Source organism: Cydia strobilella, chromosome Z (genome assembly GCF_947568885.1).
Source record: "Cydia strobilella chromosome Z, ilCydStro3.1, whole genome shotgun sequence".
Taxonomy (NCBI): Eukaryota; Metazoa; Arthropoda; class Insecta; order Lepidoptera; family Tortricidae; genus Cydia; species Cydia strobilella.
Window position 1 is genome coordinate 47,890,300 of NC_086068.1, and position 12,364 is coordinate 47,902,663.

The 12,364-nt window shown below is 35.9% G+C and overlaps 1 protein-coding gene across 1 annotated transcript in view; it reads left to right on the top strand.

Moving 5' to 3' along the window:
• Positions 1–12,364, top strand: part of LOC134754815 (ATP-binding cassette subfamily C member 4-like) — a 67,881-nt gene that overhangs the window by 25,233 nt on the left and 30,284 nt on the right. Inside the window, exons 9-10 of the mRNA XM_063691202.1 lie at positions 2,229–2,366; positions 8,843–9,010. Coding sequence (XP_063547272.1) covers positions 2,229–2,366; positions 8,843–9,010 — 306 coding nt within the window. The remainder of the gene's footprint in view (positions 1–2,228; positions 2,367–8,842; positions 9,011–12,364) is intronic.

The following is a 12,364-nucleotide window of genomic DNA, read 5'->3' on the forward strand; positions in this document are numbered from 1 at the left end:
TATCGTATGGCATTACAGTTACTGGATTTAAATCTAATACTAATCTAAAGATTGAGGTTTGCACTCTTCAAATACTCGATGGCCCTTTCACTGAGGTTCGCGAGGTCTTCAATCCGTCCCTTGAATTTGGTGAGAAGGCATTCCAGAACAATGTGTTCGACTGTCTGCTCGGGGTCACCACACATGCACTGAGGGGAGTCACACCAGCCCCATTTATGCCAGTGGTAAGCACAGTTTCCAACGCCTGTTCGAATGCGGTTTAGTTGACTCCATACTCGGCGCGGTTTGTCGAAGGTGGGCGTCTATTTGGGTTGAGTGTGAAAAGTTGTTCACCATTGGATTGTTGATGGGCATTCCACTCAAGCACTAAGCATTAAGCGCGTTTCTATTACGCAACTTTCGGAACAAATCGAATTATTTTATTAAATATTTTAATTTGTATATTTCAAGTAGTCACACTACTGTCACTACTACTTATATAAATTATAAATTGAAATATATGTCATATATTAAAAAAAAAGTGACGAAGTCCTCCAGTGGTGAAGACCGGATTCGATCCGGCGTCCTTAGCAATCCGGGCTAACGCCTTGAACCCCTAGGTCACCCCGCCACGCCACGGCGTTTCTATTAAATAAGCATCTACTCTGTACAATAAAACTACGTTGCTTGTATTATTAGGGTAGGTCGAGTCGAACCTGTCGATCGATCTGCGAGTAATTTTCTGCAAAGTTGCAGGTGACATTTTACTCATAATTTTCACTGTTTGTATGTATAGGTACAACCTTTTTGTAGAGTAAAAATTGCTTCCCTTCTAGGTGTAGGAGATATATACGGTTTAATATACCATGAATTTATTTTTATGTCAATATGAACTTTGTACCTACGTACCTGTGTACAGTGACAATAATATAACATCCACTGAACATAAATTTAACTAGAAGAAGCAATAAGCACCCTTAATAGTATGAAAAAAAAGGTTTATTGTCGCAAAAACCAGAAAACTTCAAAGAACAGCAGCGTGCGTTTTGGTATTTTCATATTGCTTATGACTATAATAACTTCTTACCGACCGCCTCAGTAAAACGGTAGACCTATAATTAATTAAAATATACACTAGATAGCACTAGCTGTATAATAATATAATAAATAAATACCTACGGGTGACGTAAACCTTACAACACATGATTAAATATTAAAGTGGTTGCTCTTACAGAAGTAAATCAAATGGTAACCAATGATCTGATGCAGAACCGGAGCTAACTATAGTCTGTTCTTTTTATTAACTATGAAAATTGTATGGAACGCTCATTTGTTTCTTGCGTAGAAAATGTATGGTGTAGTAGGTACTTTATAGTTAAAAACACTTATTATATCTAGTATTTACCTACTTCCCCAACAAATGACGTCATGCGTGGGTCATTCTTACAAACTTCAATACTGCATAATAGTAGGTATATTTAGTACATGTCGCTATGGACCTGCCAGTTAGGTTATTATGTGACTATTATTCTTAGGTTCTTATTATAGTTAAGTGATATTTATGTTAACTTAGCAGTAAAATAAGACATTTACAAATAATTAGCAAAAAAAAGGCAAAAGTTATAGTCGTACTTGTTTATGGTGCATTATTTGTATTAGTAGTTTACATTTGTATAATACTTAATTTGTATTAATATGCTCAATAAGGCGTGTGTTGTGAGTACAAGTAGGTACCTACTAAACGACGATACATAAGTATATGTAATAGATATAAATAAATACTTTAACCTCATAGATAACTTAGGAACAAAATATCTGTCATAAACACACAGATAAATGACCTTACCGGGATTCGAACCCAGTATATCCCACTTCTTAACTTCTTATGCATGGTCACTACTAACGACTAGGCTAGGCCTTTCAATACGTTTGTAGTTGGTTTAAACTAGACTCACCTAATTACAGCTGGATTGGGTGTAGCAATATTTTAATCATTATATTATAAAGTCTTAAATTCTAATCATAAATAATAACATTTTACCTACTTATTTATATTCAATCTTTTTCTCGGGGTTTTATCACAAAAAAAAATTGCTTTTGCTTATGTTTAGCACATTGTCAATCTCAATACGGTATCCATATTAAGGAGCAGAGACCATATTAGGTATCTGTACGTTACATTAGGCGAGGGAAGCAGGAAATTAAGTACTTGGTACGTGATGTTGCTTATTAAAGTGATTTCTGCATAGGTGGTTACAGCTTGCGCTCTGGTCCGCGACTTCGAGCTGCTGCCGCTCGGCGACTCGACGCTGGTGGGGGAGCGCGGGATCAGCCTGAGCGGCGGGCAGCGCGCGCGCATCGGGCTCGCTCGCGCGTGCTACAGGCAGGTCAGTCACCTCTACACAGCCTTATGCAGCGCCACGAACACCGAAACATCATCAACTGTCAATTTGTCATTAAAAAAGGCTCCAAATTTGAAAAATGTACCCATACACATTATGAATTTCGCGGTATTTTCTTCTGACAAAATTGGCTTCACACAGTATAATAGCTACGAAATAATATATGCTACACAAAATGATTCATTGTCGTAAGGGATTCAGGCTAAGCAAGTTGCTGGCGGAGGTTAGTTTATCTATGAAGGATCGAGTGTTTTTCATAATTTTGTCTTCTTAAATCTATCTACAATAATCTTTACAATAATTGTGACGTTGTCCACCAAAAGGTACCACATTGTCGCTTGCCGATAAGGTCGATTTCAAATTGAAGCTATGTGGAAATAGCGCCTTATTGACAACGGACAATAAGTACCCTTTTGGATGAAAATGGCACAATTATATGTATACATGCGTGTGTCCGTACCGTACTGACTGACTCATCAACGCAGAGCTGAAACTACAAAAGCTAGAAAGTTGAAATTAGCACACCTGGTTACATTATAATGTGTACAAGAGATAAGAAGCTGTTTTTTTTAAGGAAATTCCACCCCTAAGGTAGTTAAAAAGGGGATGAAAGTTTGTATGGGGTTTAAGTTTTTTTAAAGCAAGGAATTTGTAACTTTGTGAATAGGTATTTTATTAAAACAAAAGAAAACTAATTTCAACATTTTTGAAAGTTACTATTTTAGATATTTATATAATAAAAGAATAGTTATTTTATTTTCCCCTCACTAGCTCGGAAAGCCGTCTATTATCCTTTAAAACAAGCGGGGAAAAACGCATTTTATCCACTAGTGGGGAATAGTAGATTGTGTCACAAGGGAGCAAAATGACATTTACGGCGAGGGCGTACAATTGAATCCTAAACGAAGCGAAGGATTCTATAATAGAATCCTGAGCGTAGCGAGGGATTCTAACATAGAATCCTGAGCGTAGTGAGGGATTCAAGTGTTAACGCCCAAGGTGAAAATAATTTTGCTACCATGTGACACATACTGCTTTTCACATCACCTATGAGGAAATTACATACTAACATTAGGTTTCAAAACATTATTATTTTAAGCAAAGATCGATACGGACAAAGTGCCAAAAATATGTGTACACGACCTTAGTATAGGTACATACTTCTGGCACTTTGTCCGTATCGATATTTTCAGACGTGACTGTAGTGACAAATTAAAAGTACCTACAGCTCATAATTATGTACCTAATATCTTTTCAAAGACAGCAGCAAACACCTAAAATGATACAATGAAAATCAAGTACATTATTTTTGTAGATTTTTCTGATAACAAATTAGCTCTTACCCCTTTGAACCAAATCTTCGGAAGAACACTATGAAGACTGATATCACTTATATTTATTATTATTAGTGTCGTTACCGGGATGCTGCTTAAAACATCTGACACAGATGAAAAGGCCTATTATTATTGATTTAAACTAAGTATTTACAAAATTTATACAGAATACAGAACCGCATAATGCTTTGTGAAATATTTGTACAATTTTTTTTAAATATAAACTTTTTAAATTGCATAGACAAGTATGGCTGCGTTTAAGGAGACCTAAAATGTCAAAATGAAAATTAAATTATTAAACTAAAGTTTTTTACGTTTCTTTGTAAATATTACGCTAATTAATTAATTTACTTAATTTAAATATGATATTAATTAATTTAAAATACGTTAATTACATAATTACATTTTTTGTTTACAATTACAACAAAATATTATTTAAGTTAGAAAAATTGTATGCACGTAATCGATTATAAAGAAATTGTAATCGATTATCTGCATACTAATTTCATATGTCTTTGTGTCAATATTTCATACTGGCAACAAAATGTCCTTGAACAGAAAAGTGCCACTTTGATCCCTCCTAGCAGGGAAGAAAAGTTCCCTTTTCGAATAGGTGATGTGAAAAGTAATTTGACCTTGGATGGAGCGTGTTTAAGTAGCTTGACAGATAACAAAACGTAAAACGCTCATAATAATGGTTCGTTCGATATTAATTATCATTAAATAAATGGTTTGAGAATCTAATAAAAAATACCAAATTTAGCTTTATTTCATAATTTTAAGTCATAAACCTTAAAATTCTATAAGAAACGTTAGATTTTTTATAATGATGTTAAATATAATTCTGAACGCACAAGTTGAGTCGATGCAATTTCAAAACGCATCGTTGACATTTCATACGTCAGAACAGAAATGTCAACATTGTCAACAAAATTTTTACTGTTCTTCTCACCGACTCACGTAAAAATCAGAATTTCTAGTGTTTTCTGTTATAATATTATAAAAAAATTTGTGATTCCAGTGATGAAGATGATCTAACGCCTGTGGATGTAGCACTTTCCTCGCTATAGTGAGGGGAAAAGTTTTGTGTTACACACGGGTGCAAATGTATTTTACTTCTCGTGTGTTGAAACACTCGCTACGCTTGGGATTTTATTTTAGAACCCTAATAGGGTTAAAAAGGGGTTGAAAGTTTGTAACGGGAACGAATTGAGTAGGGACTTGAAATTCGTAAGACACTAAAATACCTATTAATAAGTAAAAAAAAAATATCAGTGCTTTTATAAATTCATCGCCTTAATAGGATTAAAGAGGGGGTTAAGACTGTTAAGAGGTGTATCGGGAAATTCTAAATCTACGCGAACGAAGTCGTGGGCAACAGCTAGTATACCTATGGTTTTCCAAACTGACCTCCTTGTCCTCCTTTATTATATCTCCACTAAGATTAGCACTTTGCGCTATTTTCTCATGTTCATTTGTTTAGTGCTTGTGGCCTAGCGATAAGGGCGTGCTACTTTCAATCCGGAGGTCGCGGCTTCAAACCCCGGCTCGTACCAATGAGTTTTTCGGAACTTATGTACGAAATATCATTTTCACATCACCTATTCGAAAAGGGAACTTTTCTTCCCTGCTAGGAGGGATCAAAGTGGCACTTTTCTGTTCAAGGACAATTTGTTGCCAGTATAAAATATTGACACAAAGACATATGAAATTAGTATGCATATAATCGATTACAATTTCTTTATAATCGTTTGCGTTGCGTGCATACAATTTTTCTAACTTAAATAATATTTTGTTGTAATTGTAAACAATAAATGTAATTAGCGTATTTTAAATTAATTAATAGCATATTTAAATTAAGTAAATTAATTAATTAGCGTAATATTATATACGTAAAAAACATTAGTTTAATAATTTAATTTTTATTTTGACATTTTAGGTCTCAATTTAAAAAGTTTATATTTAATAAGTTTTGTACAAATTTAATATTTCACAAAGCATAATTATGCGGTTCTGTATTGTGTATAAATTTGTAAATACTTAGTTTTAATCAATAACTTTATAATAATAAATATGTATAAGTGATATCAGTCTTCATAGTGTTGTTCCGAAGATTTGGTTCAAAGGGGTAAGAGCTAATTTGTTACCAGAAAAATCAACAAAAATTATGTACTTGATTTTCATTGTATCATTTTAGGTTTGCTGCTGTCTTTAAAAATATATTAGGCACATAATTATGAGCTGTAAGTACTTTTAATTTGTCAGTACAGTCACGTCTGAAAATATCGATACGGACAAAGTGCCAGAAGTATGTTGTACCTATACTAAGGTCGTGTATACATATTTTTGGCACTTTGTCCCTATCGATCTTTGCTTAAAATAATAATGTTTTGAAACCTAATATATGTATGTAATTTCCTCATAGGTGATGTGAAAAGCAGTATGTGTCACATGGTAACAAAATTATTTTCACCTTGGGGCCCAAGGTGAAAATAATAATAGGCTTGGGCGTTAACACTTGAATCCCTCACTACGCTCAGGCATCAGTTGTACGCCCTCGCCGTAAATATGTCATTTTGCTCCCTTGTGACACAATCTACTATTAATATTTACCAGTCGCTTTTCGATGAAGGAAAACATCGTGAGGAAACCGGACTAATCCCAACAAGGCCTAGTTTCCCCTCTGGGTTGGAAGGTCAGACTGCGCTTTCGTAAAAACTAGTGCCTACGCCAGTTCTCGGGATTAGTTGCCAAGCGGACCCTAGGCTCCTATGAGCCGTGGCTAAAAGCCGGGATAACGCGAGAAAGTATCTTTGCTCCTATCAGTGCGTCGCATTATGCATAAGTCTATTGTTATCGTCGATATCGCTGCGTCTTACACGTTTACTACAAGGAATTACGATAGCTTATAAAAATCATCATCACAGTGATTATCATTAGTATCATTACGACGAGCAATAATATTTGAATTGTATTGCTTACCATTATCACTGACACTAAAAGGTATAATTAAGTGACATTGCATTTGAATCTTGTCATATTATTATCGATCTCAATATAAATTCAAACTTGGATACTTTCCCCGCATTTTGCGATTTTAGCTTGCTTAGAGGGACTCTACCTACTCTATATATGAGTGTAAACTACTGCAGTATTGTTTGACTACATATACTAATATTATTGTATATATAGGCGGCCGTTTGTAAAATCCGGCCGATCGTAAAATTCCTGTGTAATGTTTTGTCGGTAGTCACATATAACCAATCGATAGGTATTAGGATAGGTTCGTTAGGGCAAACTGTACAGAAAAAGGAGCCCCGCGTAGCGGCGCTCCGTCGACTCAGGGAAAGGGACAATCATTTTCACGTTTCACGACATGCCTAGGAATTTCATGATCTGCCGGATTTTACGATCGGCCGCCGACATATATATATATGTCGGAGAATGACTGAATTGTGCCATCTATCGCCTTTCATAGGCGTTATCACGCAATCTTTGACAAATAAAGCAAACTAGGGTATCACAGTACATTAGAGTGGCGTTCGACGCAGTTCCACCAAGTCGTCATAGAGTGCGCTGCGGCGCTGCCTAAACAATAGAATCGAGAACAATTAAAGTGATGCTGTCAATCAAGCTTCGGATAAGAACGAACGGGAGGAGATGACGACGTTGGTGGTTCCTGGTCTAATCCACTGGTTTGCTTAAGAAGAGAAATGTAACATGTGCTATGATCTGTAATCAGTCTTGTCCAGTAAAGACTGTGAGGTGATTATTGCATTTCATTGAAAGCCCTCGTCACCCACGATTGAAGGTTCTGTTGTGCTGCCGATAGTATGATACGCCTACGATTCCGACATATATATATATAAAATTACATAAAACAAAAAAAACGGACAATTGCAAGTCGGATTTGCCCACCGAGGGTTCCGTACAAATTTGTAGGTAGGTGCATATTATAAATAGTTCAGGAATGTATGTTTTTTTTTTTCAGATTTTGCCTAATCCCTATACTTGTAGTATAAGATAGTATTACTTGCCAAATTTCATAGTTCTAGGTCAACGGAAAGTACTGTATAAATTTTGATTCCCTTGTGTCGAAATATACTTTTTTGCGGAATAAACGTTAAAGTTAACTTAGAAGTTTGATTTTTTCACAGCTTCAAGGGACTGCAGACCTAAGTATATGGTTTAAATTTCAACTCTATACCAATGATTTATTATAACTCCAGATATCTTATAGGCGTTTCAAAATTGAAGCGCTTACCTTGTGACAAATTGTACAAGTCGCCTTTAGTCGCACCTGGGCAGGCGAAATGTGCACGTGCTAACGAGCTCACCGAAAGACAAAGAGACAAGCTCATGTTTAACAAAGAGTATGACAAAGATGAATGGAATGCGAAAATTAATCAAAAATGTCAGATTTCTTCGAAGGTATAGTAATAAATTTTATCCGTTAAAGTATCCTACGTTGTTCGTGTTAGGAATGGTAGGATAGAATAAACTAGAAGTTAGAAGGGAGCTGGGGCTAGCTTCATATATATTTAAGTTATTGCGGGGCAAGTTGTGCAACCCTGGAGTCCTGGCAGAGGTGCGTTTGAACGTACCAGATCGGTATGTGTGGCGGCGGCGGCGGCGGCTGAGCCTGCTGGCCGAGCCGCTCGCTCGAACGCAACTCCTTCGCCAGGCCCCCTTAACGCGCGCAATTCGGGCCCTTAATCGAGTAGCGATCGAGTTAGATTTGTTCTCTGAACGAATTCACAAGGGCTACGCTTTACGTATTGTGCTACTGTAATCTGTAAGTTAATGTATTGTACCTATTTTTGTGTCAGTTTCCATACTGTCGAATTAGGATTTCCTGTAATTGATGGTGGTGTAAAACTGGTTGACTTATGTAAAAAAAAAAAAAAATATGGAAGTATTTTTGTGCTCCTTATAGTCATAACCTTATCTATAGTTATATAATATCATTACTCGATACCTCCACACGTTCCCGAGATAAAGGGTCTTGACAGACAGAGAGACGGATGGACGGACGGACAGACGGACAACAAAGTGATCCTATAAGGCTTCAGTTTTATCCTTTTGAGGTACGGATTCCTAAGAAAGTAAAATTGTGTGTTGACCCAGGCGGACATCTACTTGCTGGACGACCCGCTATCGGCGGTGGACACGCACGTGGGCAAGCACCTTGTTTCGGAGTGCGTGAACGGGCTGCTGCGGCACAGCACGCGTATACTCGTCACACACCAGCTACACCACCTCAAGACTGCCGACAAAATCATCATCCTGCGCAACGTAAGTTATCTCAAAGACCTAGCTTTATAACTCCGTATAAGATGAATAAAGTCTAAGGAAAAAACGTGCCTCGGAAATCAAGAAAATTTGATTCTCGCACAGATGGCGCTACCACCAATACCAACCTTTGGCCTATTCTCGTTTAAATGGCGTTGACGGTTTCGTTTGTTTTCGTTTAACAGTTTTATCACATATCAGTGAAAGAACATGGGTCAAAATCATATACCGGGTGTTTTCTGTAACAGGAGCATTAAATTAAACTGTAGGCTGTACTCCTCAAACTGACCACCATTTGTTCAGCCACTTTTGTTTTGATTTTTATTACACTTTAAAGTTTATTCTAAGACGCAATGTATTGCAAAATTTGTTATGTTTAAAGGGTGACAAGCAACATCACACAGATGGCAGCGAAGATTGAAAATGATATTTAATTAGTATGAAAAAGATATAATCTAAAACTTTCATAATTTTAAAAAGTTGCTAAACAAATGTTGGTATGTTTGAGGCGTACAGTCTCCAGTTTAATTTATTGCTCCTGTTACAGGAAACACCCGGTATAAATAATAAATACAAATAAAAAATCATTTATCCATTTATGTATACATTTTTTGATATTTTTATTTTTAGTTTTAATCGTGTGTCGACATATGGCAGTAAATTTACTGTGACTACAAAATTTACTATGACAGTACCCCTCTATCCTATATATTCTCTTTGGTTAGCTTAAGTACTCCCTTCTAATATACACAATATGCCTGGGTGTTGGTATCTAGATTATGTATCCTGTCCACTGTGTAGAGATTTTTAGGTAGGTACGCAAGAAGAAAACCAACTTTTGTAAACAACCAGTAATGATGTCGTGTTGTGTTGTGTCGTGACGCATATATCGGTTTCATACATTTAATATGATTGCGTGCACATTTGTCTGACGCAGCTTAACAGATTAACGCTAAACAGAAAAGACAACAAGTTACAATAAGTTTCTAAATGATAATAACTGTCACAGCAGCACTGCCATTAAGTAGTTAACATAAGACAGGATCAGGAATTCTAAACCTTTTCTCTATTATGTGTTTCTTTGTATTTCAATTGGTTTTGTAGTTTTGCAGTCTGTACTCTATGTTTTTTTTCTGTCTCATCCGGTTACCATGTAAACATAATAACTAAAACTTCACCTTACCTGTGCTTATAATTATTGTGCTTTCAATTATTAAAATATATATTGTAAGCACAAGACAGAGTTTCGTTTCCTCGCCTCCATATCTGAACCAGCCATTCCACCTCCACCGCTGAACAGTAACTAGTTTGAATAATAAGATATAATATAATCTTGCGCCTTACTTCCTGGTCATGATAACGCCTACTTGTGCAAATACTTAATGACTTTGAGTTTCTTAAGTATCAATCAGTTCATATCTTATCATAATATTACGCGATGATAAGTACATAGCTGTCTTTGCTTCTATAGGTAATCTGATTTATTAGACAAAATATTTGTCTGTTTACCTTCAATACAGTTATCGCTTCAATTAGACAACCAAACTTTACAACATACTTACGTAAGGGGAAGTCCTCCAGTGGCGGACACCTAAGGCTTTTAAAGCAAATAAAAACAAGTACATATATGAAAAAAATATAACTTTATTTATGAATTACTTTAGTCAATAAACTTAAGAATCAAACTAAAATAACACACACGCAACTTCTACATAAACTAATTCAAAAACGAAAAGTAATCTTAACTAAAAATAACTTATCTTTGCAAGAGGCACCTTAGTACCCGACAAACTACATTTTAAACCCCGAGCACCGGAAGGTTTAAAAACAATTGACAACGATCACAAATATATAAACTTGTGAACATTCTGTAATGTCAAGCACAGGCTTCCTGCGCCCACCCATGGCAACTGGAGCACTGTATCCAGTCTTTGTTATAGTCTAAACATACTACGGGATGCTTCAACTAATGGCTGTTGTTTTCCCTCCTTTTTTAACTTCTCTCTTCTTATATTGTTAGCTTGCTCTCCTTTATAAATTCACTTCTTTCACACCTTTATTTCCGAACTTTGCCCGTTCTTCTCTCTGAAACAGAAAAAAAAACTTTTATAGACTAGCTATGATTTTTAAGTGAATACTGAGTTTATTAACCCTTAAATGCATATTGTTGCCAAATGTATACAAAGCAATAATGATGCATAATTAATTATAATACGCTTAATTAGTCATGCATTTAAGGGTTAAAAATAAACACATCCAGCTGAACATAAAAAAATAGGCCGAAACATTCATCCGAATCTTATGCGACGCAGCGCCTTCGTTGTTAGTTGCCGAGATAGTAGATGCGTGTGTCCGGCACTAAATGCCGTTCGGCGTTACGTTTTTTTAGTTTAATGTTTTTTTTTTACAATATGCATACAATACCTTCACGCTCACGCAACAAGTGGGTTAAAAATGTGTGTTATTATTAGGTAACCTGCATATCTTTACTTTCGTGGTTCAATGAGGAATGAAGGTCTCTGATACCTAATCATTCAGACTTAATTTAGTAGGTACACTGTATAGTGTATAGTATATATCGACTAGGTATAAGAGTAGCACGATATTGTTATTATGAATAAGTGTATATTCCGCTTCTCCATACAAACATAGTCCCGTTTTCCTCTCTGGATATTGACATTATAGAAAATAATTTTACACAATTCGATTGACCATAGCTATAAACCATAGATTTTTTTCTTCATATTTTTAATTATTATGTAAATTAATAAGCCTGCAAGAATGAGGTGTTAAAATATAGTATAATGTAATGCGCAATGGTTTTTTAGCCTGGGGCAGCAACGAGAAAAAATTGTAAGGGCTATGAATAGTGGATTGTTGAATAACCAACCCGCCCCCGTCATAAGATTTTCCACCGAATACATGTAATTACAAATTTTGATTTCTAGGGGGGGCATATGCCCCTCCTTGGCGACGACCTTGCGTACTAGCAATGAGAATTTATAGTATAGGGTTATTGTCATAGTAAATTTTGTAGTCACTGTAAATTTACTGACATCTATCGACACACGATTAAAACTGTATCATTGATTCCATATTTGTAATTGTTTTTCGTAATTTTTGGTTAATGAAGGCTATCGTTTTTTTGCTCACCAGTTGGCGCCTCTGTTGATTGTGGTCCAAAAGACTAAAGAACAGCTGTCACTCTGTCAGTCATTGAAGTGACAAGTGACATTTGACATTTCGAACTTTGCGAAGACCACCATCTACACTAGTGCCCCTAGCGGCGAATTCATACGCGTTAGCCCTCATTTTATTGCTTGAAAAAATTGGCATGTAAAAGTGCCCCTGTGGCCT